The 24,490-nt window shown below is 41.7% G+C and overlaps 1 protein-coding gene across 2 annotated transcripts in view; it reads left to right on the top strand.

Annotated features, from left to right (window-relative positions):
- adamts18 (ADAM metallopeptidase with thrombospondin type 1 motif, 18) overlaps positions 1-24,490 on the top strand; it is a 76,020-nt gene that overhangs the window by 1,430 nt on the left and 50,100 nt on the right. The window contains exons 3-8 of one of the 2 annotated variants that reach the window (XM_061815262.1): positions 4,694-5,004; positions 19,242-19,503; positions 20,765-20,979; positions 21,810-21,893; positions 22,238-22,397; positions 24,003-24,108. In XM_061815262.1, the coding sequence (XP_061671246.1) occupies positions 4,694-5,004; positions 19,242-19,503; positions 20,765-20,979; positions 21,810-21,893; positions 22,238-22,397; positions 24,003-24,108 (1,138 nt within the window). Of the gene's footprint in view, positions 1-4,693; positions 5,005-19,082; positions 19,131-19,241; positions 19,504-20,764; positions 20,980-21,809; positions 21,894-22,237; positions 22,398-24,002; positions 24,109-24,490 lie in introns of those variants that run through there. The other variant, XM_061815263.1, reaches the window with a different exon arrangement.

Here is a 24,490-nt window from a genome sequence, read left to right as displayed (position 1 = left end):
AATTTGATTTTTATTTTTTTTTGCTGTTGTTGCTGGGAACATCATTTGGTTTCTCCACACGTGGACCAATAAATACACTTAGTTTTATTGACATTCCGTGTTCCTGCTGTGCACCTCTTGGCCTCTGAGGGGCAGCGTGATCCACGCAATGCAATAACAGAGAAAGTAGAAAAAGTTACTGTTGAACATTGTTAACATTACTCGTTTTTCCCAGAATTCAAATTATGTATGCCCGAGTATTGTTATATTGCCTGTTTGCCAATATTCATTATTTTGAGAGCTATAAATGGCGCAAGTTCAGTGCCAATTTTTGTAAGTCGCCAATCTCTTTTTCATTCGTTCCGTGTTAGCTTTGAGCTTGTGATTTTTGTGAACTAAACAAAACAAAGGCTGGGATGTTTTTGAACATTCAAGGGATAATATTGTGTTATGTAAGTTTAGTTTTACAATGAACCCTTTGCTGGAGTGTCAATAAAAGACTTGGAGCAGACAACATTCACTCCTTGCTTCTATGTTAGCGCCATCGCAACCTGTTGTTGTGATCACGTGGGTTCTGCATGTTGTCTGGGTGCTCCTGGATAGAAGTGCTGGAGCTGAGAGTGGAATGAGCTGTTTGTATGAGTGGTAAAACCAAAGATTTTAGATCATTCAGACATTTCTTTCACTTTTTCTGTGTTTGCTGTGTTTTTTTTTTTTTTAAACTTGTTTGAATAACAAAACACATACATTCAACCATTTTCTGAACTGCTTATTGTTACTCGGGTCACAGGTGTGCTGGCACCTGTCACAGCTAACTCTGGGCAAGAGAGGGGGTACACTTTCAAATGGTCGCCAGTCAATTTGATGCCTTATTCATTATAGCCAAACATAGAACATGGAAATAACCATTCACACTCACATTCACAACTATGGGGAATTTAGAGTCTTCAATTAATCTACCATGCGTGTTTTTGGGAGGTAGAAGGAAACCGGAGTACCCAATGAAAACCCATCCAGGCACGGGAGGACATGCAAACTCCACACAGGCAGGCCTGGATTCCAACCCAGGGCCCCAGAACTGTTATGCAGATATACTCACCAGCCAGTCACTGTGTCACCCCCATCAAAAAATAGATATAATTACTAAAACAAATTTTAGAATGTGCCCTGCAATTAGCTGGCAGCCGGTCCAGGGTGTACCCTGCCTCCTGCCCGAAGACAGCTGGGATAGGCACTCTTGTAACTCGTTTGAGGATAAGCAGCTCAGAAAATGGATTGTTGGAAAATTTTAGAAAATCTATAGTAAAAAGAAAAAAACAAACAAAAAAAAAAAACGTTTTTAAGTCATCAATTTGACATGCCTGTGAATATTTCTTTTCATCCAGGTCTTTTCATCTTTTCATCGACTCACTTGCAAAATGGCCTGTTCTGGTTGTCTTAAAAGACGTTTCATCCCTCATTCAAGCAGAATTCATCCATTCATGAAACAAAGCTGCAACATAACAGACGCGTTGTTGAGAGAAGTTACAATTAGCGTTATCATGACTACTGTATATTCACTCATTAAACTTAAGATTGAGTGTTTTGTTCTTTTTGAGTTTCACAGTGAATAATTTCTTTTTTTTTTCTCCGTGCAACTGCTAATGTAGCTTTAAAACATTGTGGCATTATAAAGGCTTTTAAAACGATGACAGATTCTTTTATTTCCATTATATCCTCAAGAAATAAACTTTCCGGTGTGAATAGCGCTCGATTCTTAGAGGTTTCACGGTAAATGACAAGCATAACGTCTGGGATGGCTCAAGTTTGGGAGTCCTCAAATAGCAAATTAGGAGTGTGACAATGTCGGGGTCGAGAGGGTCATGAGTTCCCCCAAAAATGTGCTCCGCACACTCTGGGATTCCCTCTTGGCCAAGTTGCCCTGTAGGGATTATTTACAAGCTTTGATTTATTGGGAGCTTGAGCTGAAAAAGCTTCTCCCAGCATTGGAGCGTGACAGGAAACGCTGAATGAAGCTGACTGTATCCCACTCGTTATTTTCAAACCTTTATTTGCTCTGACAAGCACTGGAATCGAAGCTGTTAGATGTTGTTTTGTTTTGTTTGCTTTACTGTTTTGAACTGCATCCAATGTGCACCACTCAACTGTCTGATTGGTGGAGGTGGTGGCTTAATACATCGTGACTCAGATCAACTCATATAATACATGACAGCTATAGTTTGTTTAATTTTTGTTTTTTATTTTTGAAATTATCATTAGGGCGGCACGGTGGTGCAGCTGTAGAGCTTTGGCCTCACAGTTCTGAGGACCGGAGTTCAAATCCCAATGACGCCTGTGTGGAGTTTGCATGTTCTCCCCATGCCTGCGTAGGGTTTCTCCGGGCACTCCGGTATCCTCCCACATCCCAAAAACACGCATTTATTGCAGACTCTACATCACCCTTCGTGCGACTGTTGTCTGTCTCCATGTGCCCTGCAATTGGCTGGCAACCAATTCAGGGTGTACCTTGCCTCCTGCCCGTTGATAGCTGGGATAGACTCCAGCTCTCCCGTGACCCTTGTGAGGATAAGCGTTTTGGAAAATGAATGAATGAATTATTATTATTATGACATCTGAGAGCCACATTTGTTTAGAGCAGTTCCAGTTCCTGTCCTTAACTCAATATTTTCCATGTGGGAATGTTCTGTCTGGAAAGAAAAATCTGATTTCGACTACATGTTCCATACATCAGTAGTATAAATCCAATGTCATAATTGATTATGATTACAGGAATCCCGCGTAAATATGCTATCCCTGAATTCTATTTGCTCCCCCCCCCCCAAAAAAAAATGGATTCGCCTTTTTTTCACCCTGTGGAAACCATCCTGAGGTTTTTGTGGAAAGACACACCTTTATGTTTTTGAATGCTCTTTCTGAAATCCCGTGAGATTAACACAAGATGTTTCCAAAACCCAGTCTAATTGCTCATTGTTGTCAAGGAGGTCTATTGAAGTGATACATCTTGATTGAGACAAATTTGTACATGAGGGACGAACTAAGTTAAGCCTTGGTGGTTAGTATAGTTCTTCACCACATGAACGGTGGTGCTTTGAGATACGAGCAACTCAATTTACAGGTTTTTTGAGATACGAAACGTCATTCCGATGTTTTTCTTTTTTTGTGCTTAGATTAACAAGCACAAAATTGAGATACAAATGTTGTATGGTGGCAGTGAACGCAATTGGACTCATTGATGACAAATATTAAATAGTTAATCGAAATATTTGAAGCTGTTTAATTCAACTCCCAGTTGAATATAATATTCACAGGCATATATTCTTTATCTTGTGTGAAAATGTACTTTCTAAATCATTTACAGCAGTAACAGAAGCAGTCATTTTTTTTTCTTCATTGATGACTGCCGTATTATACTGCCTCCTGGTGGCTAAGGTGGGCAAACCAGAAGTAGCAGCACAATGAATTAATCATGATGCACAAAGTATTGAATGCTATCAGTTGTACTTTATTATGCTATTATGCTATGCTTCTACAAAGTATAAATATTATAGTGTTCTTGTAAAATAAATACACACACAGAAATGTGTTTTTAGGGAGACCGGAATGGATTAATGACATTTCCATTCATTTCAATGGTGAAATATGATTTGAGATACAGGTGTTTTAAATTACAACCTGACTCATGCAATTACTTCAGTTCAGTTCATATTTTTTCAAATCTAATCATTTGTAATCATTTATTTTTAAGGAAAATATTTTAAGATGAGTTTGAAATGATATTAATGTGTTTTGGGATCAAATTTTTTGGTAGAAAGTATTTGGGCCTTTAGATGGTCATATATGAGTAGTATATAAACATTTTGGGGTTGCCATTAATTAATTACTCATGAGTTTTTGCTATGCACAGCAGGACACAGTCTCTTGCCACTGCTATTTATGGAGGATAAATGTAATCCTAAAAAGGAAGCTGAATTTATAATGTACATGTTCTTAGACAAAATTCAAATTCAGCAATGAAAAAAGAGATGGGAATGTAAGAGGCCTATATGCATCGCCCCTGAACTACATGCGGGTTGCAGCCTATCCTAGCTATCATTGGGCAGGAGCCGGGGTACACCGAACTGGTTGCCAACCAATAGTAGGGCACATAGATACAAACAACCAGTCCCACTCACAATCACACCTATGGGCAATTTCAGGTCTCCAATTACCCATATCAAATTATCCATCAATTTTCTGAGCTGCTTATCCTCACGAGAGTTGTGGTCATACTGGAGTCTATCCCAGCTATCTTTGGGCAGGAGGTGTGGTACATCCTGAACTGGTTGCCAGCCAATCGCAGGGTACATAGAAACAAACATTTCGTACTTACAATCACACCTACGGGCATTTAGAGTCTCCAATTAATGCATATTTTTGGGATGTGAGAGGAAAAGTGAGTGGCTGGAGAAAACCCATGCAGGCACACGGAGAACTTTTATTATTTCAGTTTTTTGCTTTCCTTTATTCTTTTTCAAGGGGAAAATAGCACTTATGTACCCCCCCCCTCCTCATCCCAGAGGACAAGGACCTTGTACCATTGTCAACTTGGTGGACCCCCAAAATGTACCGATTTTGTTCTCTAGACTTTCACCTTTTAAAAAACATCCCTCTTGGTTTTGGCCCAGAAAACAATTTCTGTCAGTGTACTTGACTTCTTGTCCTCTGTTGCCCCCAGACTATGCCTTCGCCACGCCGATGGAGGTGGACTCTCAGGGACGGTACCTGAGCCACGATGTGAGCCGTCGCAGTAGGAGGTCGGTGTCGCCCTCCTCATCCGTGCACTATCGGCTCACTGTCTTTGGTCGGGACGTGCACCTGGACCTGCAGCCGTCCTTGGTGGTTGGCCCGGGCTTCACAGTACAGACGCTGGGCACGGGCGGCATCACCACGGTAACCGGAGGCGAGGGTTACCATGACTGCCTCTATCAAGGATTTATCAGGAACCTGTCATCCTCTTCGGCGGCCATATCGACGTGCTCGGGCCTGGTAAGTTTGCTATTGTTGTGACATTGGACGGGTCATTGTTGCTCTGTGTTTAGGGTTACACTGCTAACTCGTGGCCTGGCATGTACAATACAGCAGAGATAACTGCAAGTCAGTAAGTTTCAAGTCACTGACTTCAAGTTTCAAGCAGGGCACAAGTTACTGTGGCAAATTTCAAGCAAGGCGAGACAAGTAGTTATTTGGGTTGAGCAAGCTATAAATCAAATCATAGATATAGGTTTTGGAGTCAGTATCTGTATTTGTATTTTGCTGTTGTACTAACACATTAGAAATCACATTCTAATAGTTATAAACCAGTCTCCATATTGTCTGTTATTTTATTGTCCTTATATTAGTCAGCAATAGGAAGGTGGCCTCAGCACCTTGTACCATGTTCGGATATGTAATCACCCTGGTTTATGTATGCATCGAGGTATCTGGTTACCTTAGTTTATTTACTGCATGCTTGTTGAGGGCTGGTCACCCTAAATTAAAGGTCTAGTGTCATCCCTATGAACATTCTAAAATAGATATTGAAATGAAAAATACATATAACATGATTCACTTCAATGTCTATCCGAAAAAATAAATATGAGCAGAGAGCGCGTCATCCATACTCACAGTTGCGGAAGTGTCATTCGACGACATCCAAGTGGTCGCCATATTGGCTCCATCCCCTGTCCGTGACGTCACCCCGGACATTCGCCATTGAAAACAGACCCTACTATGGGAGACGAACACTCCCCTTCTGACACAGAAGCTCTTTTCGAAGAAGAGATCATCACACACAAAGCCGGCGGCAGGCTCGGCCTTGTCGACAAGGCCGGGGCCGGCTCGCCTTGTCGACAAGGCTGGTAGCGATCCACAAGGCCTCCGGAGGCCGTCCTTCAGTGGCTGCTGCACAGAAGCCTTCTGACGTGCACATCGACATATTTAGCAACCCTGATTTATGGATTACGCCCCTCCCCCCAACTATCGTTTTTTGTTTTTTTTTAAAATGGCTGTATACAGTACTTGTCATTTGGAACCCACGAAGCTCTCATCCATTCCACCCGTGCAATCCATTTTTCACGACGAACCAGGTCTCTTGCAAACTTATGAAGGGTAAATCCATCCTCCTGAATGTTCAAGCAATGTCCAGCAATGCAACGAGCCGGCATTCTAACACGAAGGAACAATGAGCTACCTTCCCGGAGGTAAAACTAATAGAAACAAACGAGTCCACTTCCTGCTTGTTCTCGAAAACAAATCCCTCGGGAGGATTTTCATGACGGGAGTTCCAAAAAGCTGTATACGTCAAAATCATGTTTTGTGGTGAAAAAAACCCATCGGTCCATGTCGGCTGCCGTTTTTTCATTAATAATATACTAAAAATCATGCATTTCACGACAGTGGCCCTTTAAGTATACTTCGCAACATCAGGTCACCCTCGTTTCAGTATAATTCTGAATGTCTGGTCACCCTAAATCAAGTATGATTTTCAAGGTTTGGTCGCATTCATTTAGAGAGAGTTTTGGACATCTGGGCTCCCTAGTTTTGGTGTGATTATGGAAGTGTGGTTATTAAAGTATGCTCCAGTCTCAACACTGTAGTTTGAAAAAGCTTCTGGACCTCTTGTCAACCAAACTTAAGGATGATGTATTATGTCTGGAAACCAAACTTAACTATGCCCAAGGATGCCTGGTCACCCGAGTTTAGTTGTACCTCAAGGGTATTTGGATATCTAAAATAGAGTTTAGTGTTTTCAAATCTCAGGTAGAAGTTCCAAAGGTAAACATTGGATTAATATATGCATCTCACTCTATCCCTTATCCCATTACAGTCGGTACACCTGACTGAGTCACACCCTCTGCTTCCAGCCAGTGTGACATCACTGCCCATTCACAAACCACATGAACTCGATGGCTTGAATCACAATTGCACAAATGAACACAAAAGTAATAAATGCTTAAGGCGACTTGATTATAGAGAGGAGCACACAGTATAATGTATTCCCAAACAAGGACTGACTTTGGGTCCTTTTGTACAGGCTGTCTGTGTATTGTTAGCATTGAAAGAAGTGCTGACCCAACTAAAACAAATAGTGAAGGCTTAACAGTTCGGGGGCCTATTGCCTATTAGGGACCTATGGGCTTGTAGGTACTTGCGAATGACATCCCAAAGGTGCAAGTTGAATGAATATTGACATCTCACCTTAACTTAATTTATTCAAGCTCTACGGTCTGCATGTGTGTGGTGTGAGACTGGACTCAGCCATGCTTTTATGCAGCTCTCCTACCAAGAATTTTAGGATTAAGTACAAAATAAGGAGCGACTGCATTCAAGGTTGCCGGAGGGAGGATTAAGGTGGAATTACAAACAATGCAGCAGAGGAAGAAAGACACGTGAGAGAGAAGAAAAGAGGATGACATCATGAATGGTTAGCGAGAGAGCGTTAGTGAGCGAAAGTGTTGTGCAAGGATAATGTGAAGCCATTGTCCGGCCTTGGAAGCTCCCAGGGAGGCCGTATCATTTCTTTTGAAAGATGGACTGTTCATGTCAAAGAGCTTTAGGGGGAATGAAATGAGGGGAGAGCAAGCAAAGAGGAGAAAGGAAGAATAAGAAGCCCTCGTTCTTGTTATTGCCCCTTAAAGAGGGGAAGTCAGCTGGGGCTTCTGGACTTGAACTAATACTCAAGCACTCTGGGCTGGGGGTCAAGCAGATGGAAGTGTAGCAAATGAGACGGTATTAAGAGCAGCGCTAGATGATGAGGGATTTCATCCCCCATAGTCTTGTTAATTGTGCACACTTTGTAATTACTTTCTGTGTGTCCTTAAAGGCTTGGTACTTGAGAGAAGTGAACTTGTCAGTGGGGCTCTTGTACAGAGACAATACATACCTTGCAGCTTTTCTCATTTTCAAGTTACTGAATTTGTTGAGCCCCGCCCAAAATGTAGCTAACGCTGAGGGCACTACATTGTCCTTCCATCCATTTTCTTAGACGCTTATCCTCACAAGGGTCATGGGAGTGGTCGAGCCTATCCCAGCTATCAACGGGCAGGAGGCGGGGTACACCCTGAACTGGTAAACTCCAGATAGGGAGGGATGGGATTGAACCCAGGTCCTTATTGGCAATTGGGAAATATTGTTTAAAAAAACAAAGCAAAAGTATTTATTGTCGCGATGTCTCCAGTTTTTCCAAGAAAGGTGATAATTTGTGCATTCTGAAACTGTTTGACTGCTTAAATGAACATGATGCCAATCCACATGGCCTTACTATGTGGAGCCATCCTCTTACACCCTCCTAATGTCCTTTGTTCCTCTGCTAGATAGCACCCCCCACCCCTCCCATCGTTGACACGGTGCCGCAAGTTGAGGCGCTCTTGTAAGATCACAGACTGGAACCTACAAATTACGTCTGCCCTCACCACGCACCCGACTCCCTGTGGAGTCCCACCGGCCCCATAGTGATGCTGTGGGTGTGGTGCAGTCTTCAGTTGAGGCCTGGGGGGCAGGGACTTCAACATATTGAAAACTGAGCAATGTTCTAGACCATTTTTATAACTCAAATTAAACATGCAGTGGAATTACAAAAAAAAAATGCTCGCCCACCCAAACCCCTTTTATAAATATTTGTTTTCAACAGATATGTATATTTTTGACAAAAGTCACATCTTTTTCTAAGAAAAATGTACAGTACATTCTCAGAAATAAAGTTGTATGTTCATTCATTCATCTTCCGTTCCGCTTATCTGCAATGGATCATGATGTTAATGTGTTGCACTCATAGGTTGAGCGTTTATTTCTGAGGATGTCTGAGCATGCCAAAGTGTCCTTGAGCAAGATACTGAAGTTTCACACATATTACAGGTATAACAGTAGTTTCAGCATATATCCTGCAGGTCTGTTTGGGTCAGAACATTAATAATAGATTTATACATCTTAGTTCAACAAATTTTAATCATGTGCAACTGATTTACTTATTACAATAAAATCATCACAAAAGACTATTCAGTGTATGATGGGCTTGGGAAAGGGCCTCTCCCTTTTTTTAAGCACGACGTATAACAATTGCGTACTACGCTGAGGTGTGGGCAGTGTTTGTCAGGTGCTCATCCACAACTTTGTCGTAGCAAAATCTTGCCTATGTAAACGGGGCTTTGACCAGAGTGTAAATTTAATCACTGCTCGTGTCCCTTCATCTTGAAAGCGCTGTTGCACTGATGTCGTCAAGTGAATATCTGAAGCTGGCCAAGCCCCACCGGCTGGGTGACGGCGCTCCGTCTGAAGTGGACTATAAATGCCGGCTCCGTCAAGCTCGGATGCACTTATTTACCAGGAACTCAGTATGAAAGGAGCTTGTTATTTGTGCGTGGAAGAGGAACTGTGACAATTGCTTACGACAGATCGAGGGATGGGCAGTGAGTCTCAGGTGTAAAACCTCACTTATACCTCAGTCTAGTCATGTGTGTACCTTACACCATAAGAAAATGTCAAAATCCTCCCGAGTTCACCTGGTTTATGTATCTGAACAGTTCACATGCAGAATCATTAAAAAAACACCCAGGCATTCAAACTTTTATTGACTTTTTTTCACGGGTGGGGCATCTCAGGAAGAACTCCTCATCCCACCCCCACTGGGTTCAAGTGACAAGTCAGTGACTGATCTCCGACCAGCATTCAGCCTGTTTGTACCTGTCTACTTTGTGTAGAGGCCAATAAATTGGGCCCTCCCCCTTCTCTCAGGCCCGGAGCCGCTCCCTGGTGGTCTGCATGCTGACAGTGATGTAGTGCCCACTGTTTGGTGCCAGCTTGAGAGGAGGAAAGAGGAAGGGCTGCGCGGTTGGGTTCTTAGCATGGCTGAGGGAAGCCGAGTGTTTGTGTGTGTCCTTTGTCGTCTTTCTCACACAAGACTAACGGGGTCTGCAAAGGATTTCAAGTGGATGCAAACAGAACCCATACATCAATACCTGAGCGACTCGTGTTGCCTCCACATTTACTGGAGTTGTCTAATAATGGCATTTGTTGGCCATGTTGTTAAATAAATGACAGAACTTTATTTTCTCTCCATAGATGTGTTTGCACGGGCAAAAGTTTGTCCTGTTTCTAAGTGCAGAGTCGGCAAAAAACCCACTGCTATTCTCACAGATTTAAGGGTACTCAGGCCAGTGATGACATAAAAATAAACAAATGCTAACATTATCTTGGCGTGTTGCTGTACTCCACAGCCTCGGAAGTATTGAAAGATTCAGGCGGCAGGCAGGCGAGGCGATGTGCACTTCAGACAAAGGCCTGGATGGCTGTAGGCAGTGGTGGAATTTAATATGATTAGAAAATGATGTATAAAGCATTTATTTTTAAGGGGAATCTAAGAGGAGTTTGAAATGAAATTATATTTTTTGTTTGTTTGTTTTGTGATTAGAACTTTGGATATATTTAGGATACGGGACGGTGGATCAGCTGGTAAAGCGTTGGCCTCGTAGTTCTTAGGACCCGGAATCCCGGCCCCGCCTGTGTGGAGTTTGCATGTCCTCCCCGTGCCTGCGTGGGTTTTCTCCAGGCACTCCGGTTTCTTCCCACATCCCAAAAATATGCTAAATTAATTGGATACTCTAAATTGCCCCCAAGTATGATTGTGAGTACGACTGTTTGTCCTGCCATTGGCTGGCAACCAGTTCAGGGTGTACCCCGCCTCCTGCCCATTGACAGCTGGGATAGGCTCCAGCACTCCCCGCAATCCTTGTGAGGATAAGCGGCAAAGAAAATGGATGGATGGATATATTTAGGGTTTTAATTATTAATACAGGCAGTTATATATATATATATATATATATATATATATATATATTTTTTTTTTTTTTACGAGGATATCCATTACGCATTTGTTTTTGCTATTAGCAAAGCTTCTTCTCTGGCTGCTTAGTACAACATGGCTAAGTGAATAATAACAGCAAAATCAGTAGTTTTTCTTCTTCCCGAATAACATGTATTACGTTACCAATACTAGCATGCTGATTTAATCCTACTCTGGTACAATGCTCCCCCACTACATTGGGCTTTATCTCTTGCACGCCTGCTACATGATATTGCAGTTTGTTTTTCAGCCATTGTTGTCATGGGTTTTAACGTATACAGCAAGACTTTGTGTGGCCTAATTTTTAGGGTCAATTCTTTCCTTTATGTTGCAAGCAAAATTTAAGCTAAAAGGAGCGTCAAGCCTTTAGTGAAGTGAAAAACAAAAAGGATAACAACAGTTTCTGATGCACTTTCAGTTACCATTCATTTCATGGTTTCGTCAAACACAAATACAAAATGAAACACCAGCAAAGAGCTACAGTAAGCTTAAAGGTTCACTGTCATGAAATGCATGACTTTTAGTATGTTATTAATGATAAGACGTCAGCCGGTATGGACCCAGCCATTTTTTCACCACAAAACATGATTTTGACGTATATGGCTTTTTGTAACTCCCGCCATGAAAATCCTCTCGAGGGATTTATTTTCAAGAAGAAGCAGGAAGTGACGTAGGAGGCAGTAGCGCGCTCAAGCGGTCTCGTCTGTTTATACTAGTTTTACCTGATAGAAGGTAGCTCATTGTTCCTTCGTGTTAGCCAAAAGGCCAGCTTATTGTTGTTGTCAGACCGGATGGATTCACTCTTCATACTTTTCCAAAAAAGCCGGTTCATTGTGAAAAATGGACGAGAGCTTCGTGGGTTTCAAATGACAGGGAGGTGTGTATGCAGCTACAAAAAAAAAACAATAGTTGCGGGGGGGGGGGGCGTAATCTTTAAGTCAGGGGTGCGAAATGTGTCGTTGTGCACATTGGAATTGGAAGGCTTCCGTGCAGCAGCCGCTGAAGGACAGCCTCCACAGGCCTTGTGGATCGTGACAAGGCCGAGCCAGCCACCGGCGTTGTCGACAAGTCCGAGCCGACCTTGTCAACATGGCATCGGCTGGGGTGACTCGTCGTGGTGCCTGGCCGCGGTGGCTCATCTCCCCCGCGGAATTAGATCGGACAGGGAGGCGGTTTGGCCATGGCATCGTTGTCGGTCGCGGGCGGCGTTGTTTTTATCACTGCCGCGCGGAGGTGGATCAGACGGGGAGGTGGTTTGGCCGTAATCCGCAGATTATCTATATATGCCTCGAAACGATAGGGTAATATTGCCCCGGTCACTTCACTCGGTTGTGAGATGTCCTCTTCTTCGAAAAGAGTTTCTGTATCAGAAGGGGCGTGTTCGTCTCCCATAGTCGGCGCCACAGCATGTTTTCAATGGCGTATGTCCCAGTGTGACATCACGGACAGAAGATGCAGCCAATATGGTGACCACTTGCATGACACTTCCACAACTTTGCGCATGGATGATGCGTTCTCTGCCCATATTTATTTTTTCATATAGACATTGAAGTGAATAATGTTATATGTATTTTTCATTACAATATCTATTTTAGAATGTTTATAGGGACGACATTTGGGCTTTAATGTCAAGTCCGCTAAGACTTAGCGGCCATGTTCCTGACGTTCCTCACTAGGCCCCACCCCTCAAAGGCACACATAAGAGTTGAGACTACAGCCGTTGTTGTTACAAGTCTGCTTGTCCAAACATACTGCAATGGCACCAAGATTCACAGTTGCTGGTGCACATTTCAGCCATTTATTGAACACCTATACGCAGGCCTCGCCTCTCAAAGAGCACCAAGCGTACACAGAATTTACAATACGTAAAGCATGGATATAAATTTTATGCTTGCACTTTGTGGTCTAACGTGTTTACAAAGTGCAGGAGGAGTAAAACTATAAAAACAGTACGCTTTTTTCCTTTTCTAAAATCCTCTAAATGTATCTCTTGAATTGGGTGGGTGTGAAACATGTCCCCCCCACCCCCACACACACACCTTACAACCCCCGCTGTACCATTCTGGGCCACCATGGGACACGAAGACCCATGCCTCTATGGCAAATACAAATGGAATATACTGTCAATGCTCTCTTGACTGCTCCACTTGTACAAAAAGGACTGGAAGAACGCTGCAGCTGTGGCGCTAATGGTGTCACAGTGTCATGCTAATAACGATTAGCTTCGTAATCCTGCTCAACAAATACTGAAGAATAGAGTCGGTAAAACAGATTACAGACATCATGCTGCTTGAATTAACTCGTAGGAGCTGAAAGCAGAATTTGTAAACCTTGACTTGTTGCTGTTAACTTCTGCCATATTATACTGTGCACCGTGAGCAGACAGGTCACATGCATGTGCGGTTTTTGCCACAATGATACCAGCTACACCAGAATAAGTGCAATTTCCTTATTGATTCATAGATCTTTAATTATTGTTATTTTATATCTTCTTTTTATTATTATTTGAAACTATATAAAAAAACTAAATAAACTATAAATAAAACTAAACTATATACTATTTTCTTTCACCGCTTATCCTCACAATGGGCGGAGGCGTAGTGGTGCCTATCACAGTTATTATTGGTCAGATGGGGTACCCCCGAACAAACAGCGATTTACACCTAAAGCCAATATGGAGATTTCAATTAACCTATCATGCATGGTTTGGAATGTGAAAGAAAACCGGCATACCCGGAGTAAACGCACAGAGGCACATCCAAACTCCAAACAGGCGGGTGGGGCTGGGATTTGAACCCCAGACCTCAGAACTATGAGGCAAACGCCCTAACCAAACACACCACCGTGCCGCCTAAATGGGACCTCCCTCTTGAAGAATTATGTGGTTTACATCGATCTGCATGTGTCATACGTGTGTCAAATCGCTTTTCCAATTAAATGTGTGTCACATGTATAGTATACACCTGATTGGATAGCTCATGTAACCAGTTGACCAATCACACTGATTTTCATTAAAATTACATAAAAAGTATCCATTTAAACACAGCTAAGATGGAACTGTTAATAATGCCCTATGATAATAATAATAATAATAATAATTTTTCTGACCCATTAATCCTCATTAAAGTCACAGGCGTGCTGAAGCCAATCTTCTTCTATCTTCTTCTTCTTATTATTATAATAATAATAATTATTATTATTGTTGTCGACACACATACCACTTTTGGAATGAAGGTCTTTGAAAGCAAGAACTTTAATAAACTGTAATAAATAAACAAATTAATAAGGGCAAATTCAATATTCTGTATTATTTTCCTGCATTTATTTTCAGTTTGCTGTCCTCTCGCTGTGCTACCGATGACTTTGCTTTTCTAAATATAATATTACCACCTTGTGCTTCTTCCCCTTACAAGACCCATAATTCTTCTGGTCACATGAGTCCCCGCAGATGTGCAGTAATCACTGGTTTGGGGCTTCTGGCCACTCGGCTCCCCCCGTGGCCCCACCTCCTCCCTTGTCTTTAACGGAGTGTAAGCACTTAGTCATTTGCGTCATAATGTCATGGTAGGAAACCTTAAAAGTGGTTCATATAGAGGCAAGTTTAGAATACTCAGTGAGAGAAAAAGCCAAAGACAACATTAATAACCAACTCGATTGATGTGCATTCAAATATAAGAAGAAGCTCATAAAGCTTGGAAATTGTTGCCTCTTGCCTCTTATTTGTTGCAGTCCAACTGATACAAGTGCAGTAAAGCGCTACTGTTCTCTGTGGAGTTCCTCAACATACTTCAACATAGTTCCTCACCATTAAGATTCCAAAGACGGTGCCAAAGCAATTGCGTTTGTATTACTGTACACAGTACAGTACTTTAATGTTGTAAACTTAGTTCCTAATGATATTAAACTGGATTGGGATCATAGTTTGCCGTGTACCGATGGCTTCACATAGGCAATTCTAAACATTTGCAGGGGGTGGGGTCAATTACTTGCTGTTTGTGGTTTGTCAAAGAAAAAGCATGAATGTGAATGTTTTCATGTTAAGATTGTTTCTCATTGGTTACCATTTTTATTCCATGACATTCATTTAGCTAAACATACTCATTAATAAATCATCATCTAGTCTAGACTCACATAAAACTCTTTCAAGTGTACAAGAAAGTCCACTTTCTTTTGTTTGACAAAACATATTCGTTAAATGACAGCTTTCCAGGTTGAAAGTAACTAATTGCACCTTGTAAGGTGGAACACAACATGAAAGGCAGTGCAAAGCAAAGACGACCGATAACGGCGTGTGATATGTTAGACTTCACAAGGTTAATCCTTTTGATGAAAAGTCACGAAGCGTCGCTTGCGGCCGGGCGAAAGTTTCCGAGGAACGACGACAGCGATGTTGCTTCTTCAGATGTATGTTGCAAAAAACACACAAGGGGATGAAAAGATGAGCAAAGAGAATGTGACCCACTAGTCTAATGCAACTACCTACATTGAAGTTATTGTTGCAATTATTATTGTGACAGCAATTATTTCTTTGATGAGAATGATTTACAGGCTCAATTGGTGACAAAGGGTGGACAGATGGATGTGGATGAAGGGGATGTCACATGTAAAAACAAGTTTAAGTTACAGCCTCTTCTTAATCTGGAGGTTTTAATGTGACATCATTCCACCCTTTGCAATTATAACATCTTAAACTCTTCTGGAAAGGCTTTCCACAAGGTTTCGTTATGTTAATGGAAGTTTTCGACAGTTCTTCTAGAAACGCATTTGTGAAGTCTCATACTGATGTCGGACGACAAGGCCTGGCTCTCAGTCTGCGCTCGAATTCATCCAAAAGTCTTCTACTGAGTTGAGGGCAGGAGTCAAGTTCAGCCAAATCAAAATCTTTCATCTGTGTCTTTAAGAATCTTGATTTGTCCACCAATACACAGTCATGTTGAAACAGGAAGGGGCCATCTCCAAACACAAAGTTGAAAGTGTCCCAAATATTAGCCCTTGAGCTCCATTGAAAGGAGCTCTGGATGGTTCAGCATACCAAGAGATTTTGGGGTGTGATTACCTCTTCCTGTTCCAACATGTCTGTGCACCAGTGCAAAAAGCAAGGTCCGTAAAGACACAGATAAGAGAATTACAGTAAGTATGGATGAACATGACTGCCCTCAGCCCCATAGAACGCTTTTGGGTTGATTACAAGTGGACAGTGAGCGAAGCAACTAATATCAGTATGTGACCTCATAAATAAAATCCTGCAAAAATTCCCACAAAGTCACTCCTAAACGCTGTTGAATGCCTTCCCATAAAAGTCGAAACTGTTATAGTTACAAAGAGTAGACTTCACATCATATTATCATCATATCAGAACATCATATTAAATCATATGGTGAATCAGATATTACTTGAAAACCGATGTCAAGGCAGGTCAGTGACTACTCTTGGTTTTCTAGTAGATTTTTTATGTGTCATGCACATGCACACACTCACACACACATATAGGAGGACAATGGATGACTGGTGAACAAATTTGCCTATATGCTTAGACGCAGCACTCTGCGAACCGCTATCCTCCTTATCTATGAACTGTTTTGGCTTATCCATCCGATGGAGCGCATCAATGATGATCTTGTGGCCAGTTGTCAAGTCTGCAGTCTTCCCTCATATTGAACCCAAGTGAGACAATTGAACCAAATTGAAGCAATTTAATGACAGCTGAGCAAAACTTTGCTTTGAGTTTGGGAGGTGAATAGAGTGGGATCATTCAAAACATTCATGGATTCCACAATTGTGTCTGATTTCTTCACAGTATTTTTTTGGAAATTCTAATTTTGTGGATTTTATGAGCTGATACCCCAAATTATGTAAAAAGAAACAAATAACTATTTTTTTGTTTAAATTTAGGGCCCTGAATCTATAATCTGAAAGTTCAACTTTTTGAATGAAATTGTGGAAATAACCCTTTCCATGATATTCATTTTTTTGGGGGGAAATGGGTCTCACACACACACTACATATATATATATATATACATATATATATAAATAATATGTGTGGGGCTATGCTGTCAAATCAGAGTAACTACATGAAATGTAGGCTAGAGGAAGTTTACGTTCCACACAAATTAGAAACACTCGGGCTCAAAACGTCTGCTCCACAGCAAGCACGGTCGTGTTTTGACAACACCAGCTTCTCTTTTGTCGGTGTTCTGTTTATTTTGCAACCTGCTACTCAGCTGTGTCAGACACACACACACACACACACACACACACACAGACGTGTGCACGCACGCACGCACACACACACGCGTATATACACACACACACACACACACACACACACACACACACACACACACACAGACACCCTAGCACACACACTCACACTCAGGTCAAAGCTCAGTGGGTCAGTGGGTTGATGCATGTGTTACCGTCTTCCAGTGTGTGCCTGCTCTACAATGCTGATGGGAATTAGTTGAAAAAGACAATGAATTGCGGCCCCAACAACCCTAAATTTAACTAATTATCTGAAGCACAGAAGCTCAACAGCAGGAGGCAGGAATGGGCAATCTGGACTTAAAATATATTTTTCACAAAAGATTGATTTCCATCCATCTGTTCATTTTCCAGACTGTTTGTCCTCACTAGGGTCACGAAGGGCATGCTGGAGCCTATCCCAGTTATCTTTGAGTGAGAGGAGGCGTACACCTTGAACTGGTCACCAGCCAATCACAGGGCACACATAACTGTTCGCTCTCACATTCACACCTAGAGGATATTTTGAGTCTCCAATTCACCTAACATGAATGTTTTTGGGATGTGGGAGGAAATGAAAGCATCTGGAGAAAACCCACCGAGGCATGGTGAGGACATGCAAATCCACACAGGTGAGGGAGAATTTGAACACTCGTCCTCAAAATTGTTAGACCGTTGTCTTAACTAGTCATACACTGTGCCGCAGTTTGATTTCCAATTTTGATCATCTTTTTCTCCTGAAAGAAAAAACAAATGACAATTAAGTTTTTCTAAAAACACGTGTCCCTTTTTTCAGTTTTTTTTTCTTCCTGGGAATTGCTTTATTCTTCCTGATCCCAAAAAGGTTTTCCCCTCCAGCATTAACTTGCAGCAACTTGCATTAACTTTTCAAGATTTTTTTTCTCCTTTACAGATATTGAGAAAATTTGTGTTTCCTTTTGGGAAAGATGTCCCTCTAATTAAAAAGAATATAAACACGGTTCCTAATAAATTAACATTTTAAACCAGCTCTTTCATGCTCTTTTATAATGTAGAACTGAAAAGATGAGGTAATGCTGCCGTGCAAAACGTTTGCAGCTTGTACGAACATTCAGATTTAAAAAAAAAAAAAATGTATGTAGATAAGGTGACACAGTGGGTCAGCTGAAAAGCATTGGCCTCACAGTTCCGAGGTCTCGGGTTCAATCCTGGACCCGCCTGTGTGGAGTTTGCATGTTCTCCCTGTGCCTGGGTGAGTTTTCTCCGAGCACTCCGGTTTCCTCCCACATCCCAAAAACATGCAACATTAATTGGACGCTCTAAATTGCTGCTAGGTGTGATTGTAACTGCAACAGTTTGTCTCAATGTGCCCTGCGATTGGCTGGCAACCAGTTCAGGGTGTACCCCGCCCCCTGCCCGTTGACAGGTGGGATAGGCTCCAACACTCCCCTCGACCCTTGTGAGGATAAGCGGCTAAGAAAATGGATGGATGGATGGATGGATGGAATGTAGATAAATCCATTTTCCCCCCAGAGCTCTCTGTGCCGCAAGGTACAGTAGCCACAATTGCAGTTTCCGGAGTTTTTACTGGAGCAAGTGATTGGCTTACTGCCCAAAGCCAGCAGCTGATAATTCATCGGTTGTCTCCCATCCAAATATTAGCCAGGACCATCGCTGCTTAGCTTCTGAGATCAGATAGTCACTACATTTGCAATGTATAAAGGAGTGTCTGTGTCTGTCATTTCCCGTCATTAATGTTTTTAACATAGCTCTTGTCTTTTTCTATGGAAAATACTGATTTCAGAGTATTTGACTGATGTTGTCTATTTCTTTTTGGAGAAATAGCCAATGGATCGGATTGTTGTAAAAGTTGCTAATTTGGCAACACCGACTGTGCTGACTGTGAAACATGACCACTGTAATACACAATTTTAGAGTATCCGGAATCCGTAACTTTGCGAGCTCGGAGTCTAAGTGGTACAGTCCGGTTGGCTCACATATTCTGTAAACCAGGAAGTGGTGTGTAAACAAAGATACTTAAATGGAAATGCTTTCTCCATTCCAGAATCAAAATGGTGTGGCCTTTTTTTCACCAAACAAATAAAACTATGTTTGATTTCTACACCATTTTCACAGCTGAACTTTGGCGGAGGTAATTGATCGTTTGCTTTGTGTGTGTCACCCAGTCAGGTTTAATCCGCGTGACTGAGCACGACTACTTGATCTCGCCTCTACCTCAGCATCTGGCCAAACGTCACAACTACAGCGCACCTGACGGTCACCAACCGCATGTCATCTACAAACGCTCCGCTGAACATGTGGTTCGTGAACGGTCTGGCGACCCATCAGGTGTCGGTTCGTCCACGCAGAACCAGGACCACCATCAGCACCAGGATGATCAACACGGGAACACACAAAGGCAACACTTCTGTGGGCGCCGCAAGCAATGTATGTAAGGGAACTTCTATATCATTCTACTTATAACTTTATGAAACTACAACAACAGAAATAAAAAGTTTACATACCCCTGTCTGAATAGCAGATGTTTGTGATATAAAATAATGAGGGGAAGATAAATTATTGGAAAGCATTTTGCACCAATAATGTGACCAATAACCTGTACAACAACAACAACAAAAAGATAAAAAGGGGTAAGATTAGGATAGCAGGAGAATGAACAAGCATCCACACCACTGACATCTACAATATAAAACGGGATGTTTTTTTTCTGACATGAAATCAGATTAAACGTTTCCTGTTTTTGGTCAATTCGGATGACCAGAACTATTTCTGTTTAAAGAATCCCAGAATAATGATATAAGGATTTTTGGGGTGGACAATTCTTCATTCCTTTCTTCAAAGTCATCACTTTACAAAGCCTAACATTAGGTTTTTTGACATTTGAATTAACTACAGACATACCAGATGTTTTTGAACTAGGCAGACCTGAAACACATTGCTTTTTTTTTGTGACATCATGGGACAGGTCAAAGAAATCAACCAAGATAGCAAGGGAATATAAGACCTGGACAATTCTGTTTTATCCTTGCGTGCAGTCCTTGATGTTTACACGGCCTCTTTTTCCCAATTGTACAGGTTGTAGGTTACTTTAATGTTGGGAAAAGTTTTGAAATAATTTATTTTGGTCTAATTTTTTTACATTTGGGATTTGAAGAGGTGTGTGTTCCCTTTTTATATCCACAGCACCTATGAACCTTCACTGTCCTTCCCTACCATTATCCTACCTTCATTAGCTGCACTGCCTTACCTCTCTCCCTACCAACATTAGCCCATATACAGTATTTGGAGCTGTATCACACAAATACATTGTTAAAAAATCATAGATTGAGATTTCTAAATTTTTCTTTTTAGATTACCTCTCTCACAGTGGACATGCACCTACGATGAAAATTTAAGAGCCCTCTATGATTTCTAAGTGGGAGAACTTGTAACATAGCAGGGTGTTTAAATGCTCATTTTCTTCACTGTACCATACTATGTTATTTCAGCCCAGTATTGCTTTGCTTAACTTACCATGTTACCATTGCACGCTCATTATATTTATAAAATGTATGTTAAAGAAGAAAGGCAATAACCCTGCAAATTTTATAAAGGCATGCTTGGTGTGGAAAATAACCTAGAACAAACATCTCAAACACAGCAAACACTCTTCTGGCTAAGTGGACCAAAATGCTTCTCATCCTCACAGACACCCCCAAACCTCCCATTGAGGACCCTTTTCTGATGCCAGATGAGTTTGACACTTCTGATGACGAGGGCCTGGTAAGGCCAAAGCGTTCCCCAATTGACTCCAATCGGGTGGGAGGACTGAATGTGGAGACCCTGGTGGTGGCGGACAGGAATATGCTGGAGAAACACGGCCGGGAGAATGTCACCACCTACATCCTCACCGTCATGAACATGGTCAGTGTCGAAAAGGGAAGACAGCTGTGAAAGTTTACCATAGTTTGTTATTTTTCCACCAAACAGTAGAGTTTTACACAGGTGTTGTAGACAAATGGACTGTATTAGTGCAGTTGGTATCCCAATGAAAGCAAAAATGTTGAACAATTTGGGAGCCTTAATCATAGATACTATCTACGTACCTAACTACCTTAGTTGACCTACCTGACCAACTTTACTTTATCTCACCACTCCAAACTTTATCTTACTTAATCCTACCTCCCTCTATATGTACAGATACTGGTTGGAACGTTTGAAACCATTTATGACAGAAATGCGGAAAAATGCTCATCTTACCAAAATGAAACCAACCCTTGGAGGTCTCTTGGTGGAAATTTTCCATCTTAAGTTGACAGACAAGCGGCAATGTTACCAAGTAGTTTAAAATTTTATACATCTTTTAGTCTAGGACCCTCAGTTTAGGTTAAATTTACTGTTGATAGAATTTCATTTAATCTTACAGTAAGACCAGACCCACACCCAGAGAACAATAGTCATTACTCCTCACGGGTTGGACCATACCATCCTACGCTCTCCCTTTCGTTTTGAAAATTGTGGTTTTGCAGTGCTCTCGGTGGCCCCGGTGGCTTCTTCCCATTCTTCTAAATGCAGCATTTGTTCAAACCCTGAGTCCATCAATGACAAAATCTTTCCACATTTTCTTCTATGGTCGTCCTGTGTGTATTTGGCTGTGATGACACAAAACGAGGCAAACATACAGTGGTAACTGATTTTAGAGTTGGCTCATTTGTTGAGTTAACAGCCACTTTTACTGGTCCTTTTCTCTTCAGGTTTCCAGTCTTTTCAAAGACGGCACCATCGGGACAGACATCAACATTGTGGTAGTTAGCTTGTTGCTACTGGAACAGGACCCGGTGAGTGCACTGACTTGTACTGGAACTCTGCAAATATACGTTAATCCGCTGCTACCCACAGAGGATAGGCACCATGCCCTGCTGTGAATAAGTTAAGCGCCCACCAATAAAAGTTTGCAATAGCCTACAGTATTAGTTGAACCATAGATGTAAATCTATGATCCCCCAACTATTTAATATCATTTCGAACTCAGAAAATCAGCCTTAGAAATGTTTGACAAAAAAATCCCCCACAAATAGGTGAATTAGTGAGCAGCGAACAATGTTTATGCAGGGGATTTACTCTACTTGCTATATTTGCAAGATTCTGCTCATGTATTTCTCTTCAACACCAACAACAACAGCTGGGCCTGACCATTAATCACCATGCTGACCAGTCGCTCAACAGTTTCTGCCAGTGGCAGTCGGGCCTCGTGGGCAAAAGCGGTAAGCGGCACGACCACGCCGTCCTCCTCACTGGACTCGACATCTGCTCCTGGAAAAACGAGCCCTGCGACACCCTGGGTAAGGCGACCGGCCAACTGCAACTTCCTGCTCACTGTTTTTGGTTTTGGTTTGTTTTTACACCTGAATGTCTCAAACCAATTTATGCTGCTCTGCACTCAAAAGGTTGTGAGTTTTGGTTTCCACATGCAAGTCGCTGACCTGCTTCTCTTGTTGCGTGACAGCAGCATTCCCTTGACTGCTCCACATTCATAAAAATGCTTGAAATTGAAATGTACGTCTAAAAGTGATTGACCATTTTAATTAAATCCTTTCAATACAGGTTTAGGGTTTTAAATTGAAGCTTCAAGTCAGCGTTAGTTTTTCAAGCCATCAATGAAGTTTCAAATGAAGGTTTCAAGCTCAGGTTAGGCTTGAAAGCAAAAGGTAGGATATCAAATTAGTATTTTAAGAAAAGGAGGTATTTTTATACTTGAGTTTTGAGTCAAGGTTAGGCTTTCAACTAATTAAAGAGGACAATGGTTAGGATTTCAATCCAATTTTAGGGTTAAAGTAAGGTTTTCAAAGACGGGGCTTAAGCTTTTAAGCCAGAATTTGTGTTTACAAGTTCAATTTAGCAATTCGAACCAGGGTTCGGGTCAAGGTAGAGTTTAAACTTTAAAGCAAAGGTTTGGGATGGAAATTTGGAGTCTGAAATCAAGGTTAAGTTTTCACGTAAGTGTTAGTGTTTCAAATTAGAGTTTCGAGCTTGAAAAAAAAGATGGGAAAAGAAAAGTACACACGCCCGAGATGGGGTTGTTTCATCTCTATTTCATGCACCCACCTCTTATAGTGCTTTCGGACTGAATTACTTCACGTAGCTGGCGTGGCATCAAATCCCACTCAGCCACTACCAGTCTAGGGTGCAGTCTTTCCCATGTTACCCTCAAGAGACGGATGTGATGGATGGTTGGAGGGACCTCGTTTAATTGCTGGAAAGTCTTAACCGTCCTACCCAGGGAGTCTCCCATGTCTGGTTGGAAGTCATTTGGGTCCAGGCTGCGGTCCGAGGCACATTTTCATTCCTGTTATTTTGGTTTGGATGAAACTAAAATGTCTGGACTGGCCAAGCAAGGTGAATCCAGAAGTGTGCTCGAGAAACATACATGGCATTGATGTCTGTTTACACGTATGGAAGGCTAAAAAATGGTCAAAACATTTGAACAAAATTAGCCACTGACACCAATTTCTCAGTGTAAGGAAATGTTTGGGACAAATAAAAGAGTTACAGAAATCCGTGGTTGAAACTGAGCACAAGGTCTGTCATTTGGTTGAAATCAATCAAAAAGTTTGAAACAATGAGTCCCTGACACCAATTTCACCCATTAACAGAAAAAGAAGTCTCGTAGACCCCCCATCACAATGGAACAATAAAGGAGGTGTATTGGTTTGAAGCAGAAATTTGGGGTGAATTGCAGGGCTCCTAGTCAAATGATAATTTTCAAATTAGACACATTTAGAAGCAAATGTATTTAACAGATGAGCAACATATATATTTTTGCCTTTACCATTTAAAGCGGGTAGTGCATCGTCCTAAAAGTTGAGCAATCATTCACCATTAACGAGGTCCTTAAATATATCCTTGTTTTGATCCGTCATCGTTCTATGTCATTTTTCTGCACACAGGTTTCGCTCCAATAAGCGGTATGTGCAGCAAATACAGGAGCTGCACTATCAACGAGGACACAGGACTGGGCTTGGCGTTCACCATTGCTCACGAGTCCGGACACAAGTATGTCTATCGCGCCTGACAGTGATGACGTTTAGCAGCCAACTGGCAGAAGTGGAACAATATGAAGCCTCCATGTTATCGACTGAGTGGGGCCTCAAATGTCACACACATAGACACAAACACGCACTGACCTGCCAACATTACGTCCAAATTCAACTGTTTGAGAGAATAGCCTAGGGGGGACGCCGCTCTGTTTGTGTTCACGTTTCCATCGAGATACAAGTTTGATTGGTTCAATTTACATTGTTTTTTTTTTTTTTATATATATATATATATATATTTAAACCCGTCTGCCTGTCTGGCACTCACCCAATACAAACCTTGAACATGTTTTTTCCTGCTCTTCACCGGGCTGCTAAAGTGTCAAAAAAGCAGAAACTTA

This window comes from Syngnathoides biaculeatus, chromosome 3 (genome assembly GCF_019802595.1).
Source record: "Syngnathoides biaculeatus isolate LvHL_M chromosome 3, ASM1980259v1, whole genome shotgun sequence".
NCBI classification, from domain to species: Eukaryota; Metazoa; Chordata; class Actinopteri; order Syngnathiformes; family Syngnathidae; genus Syngnathoides; species Syngnathoides biaculeatus.
The sequence above is the reverse complement of the archived record's forward strand: the minus strand, read 5'-3'. Positions and strand labels throughout refer to the sequence as shown.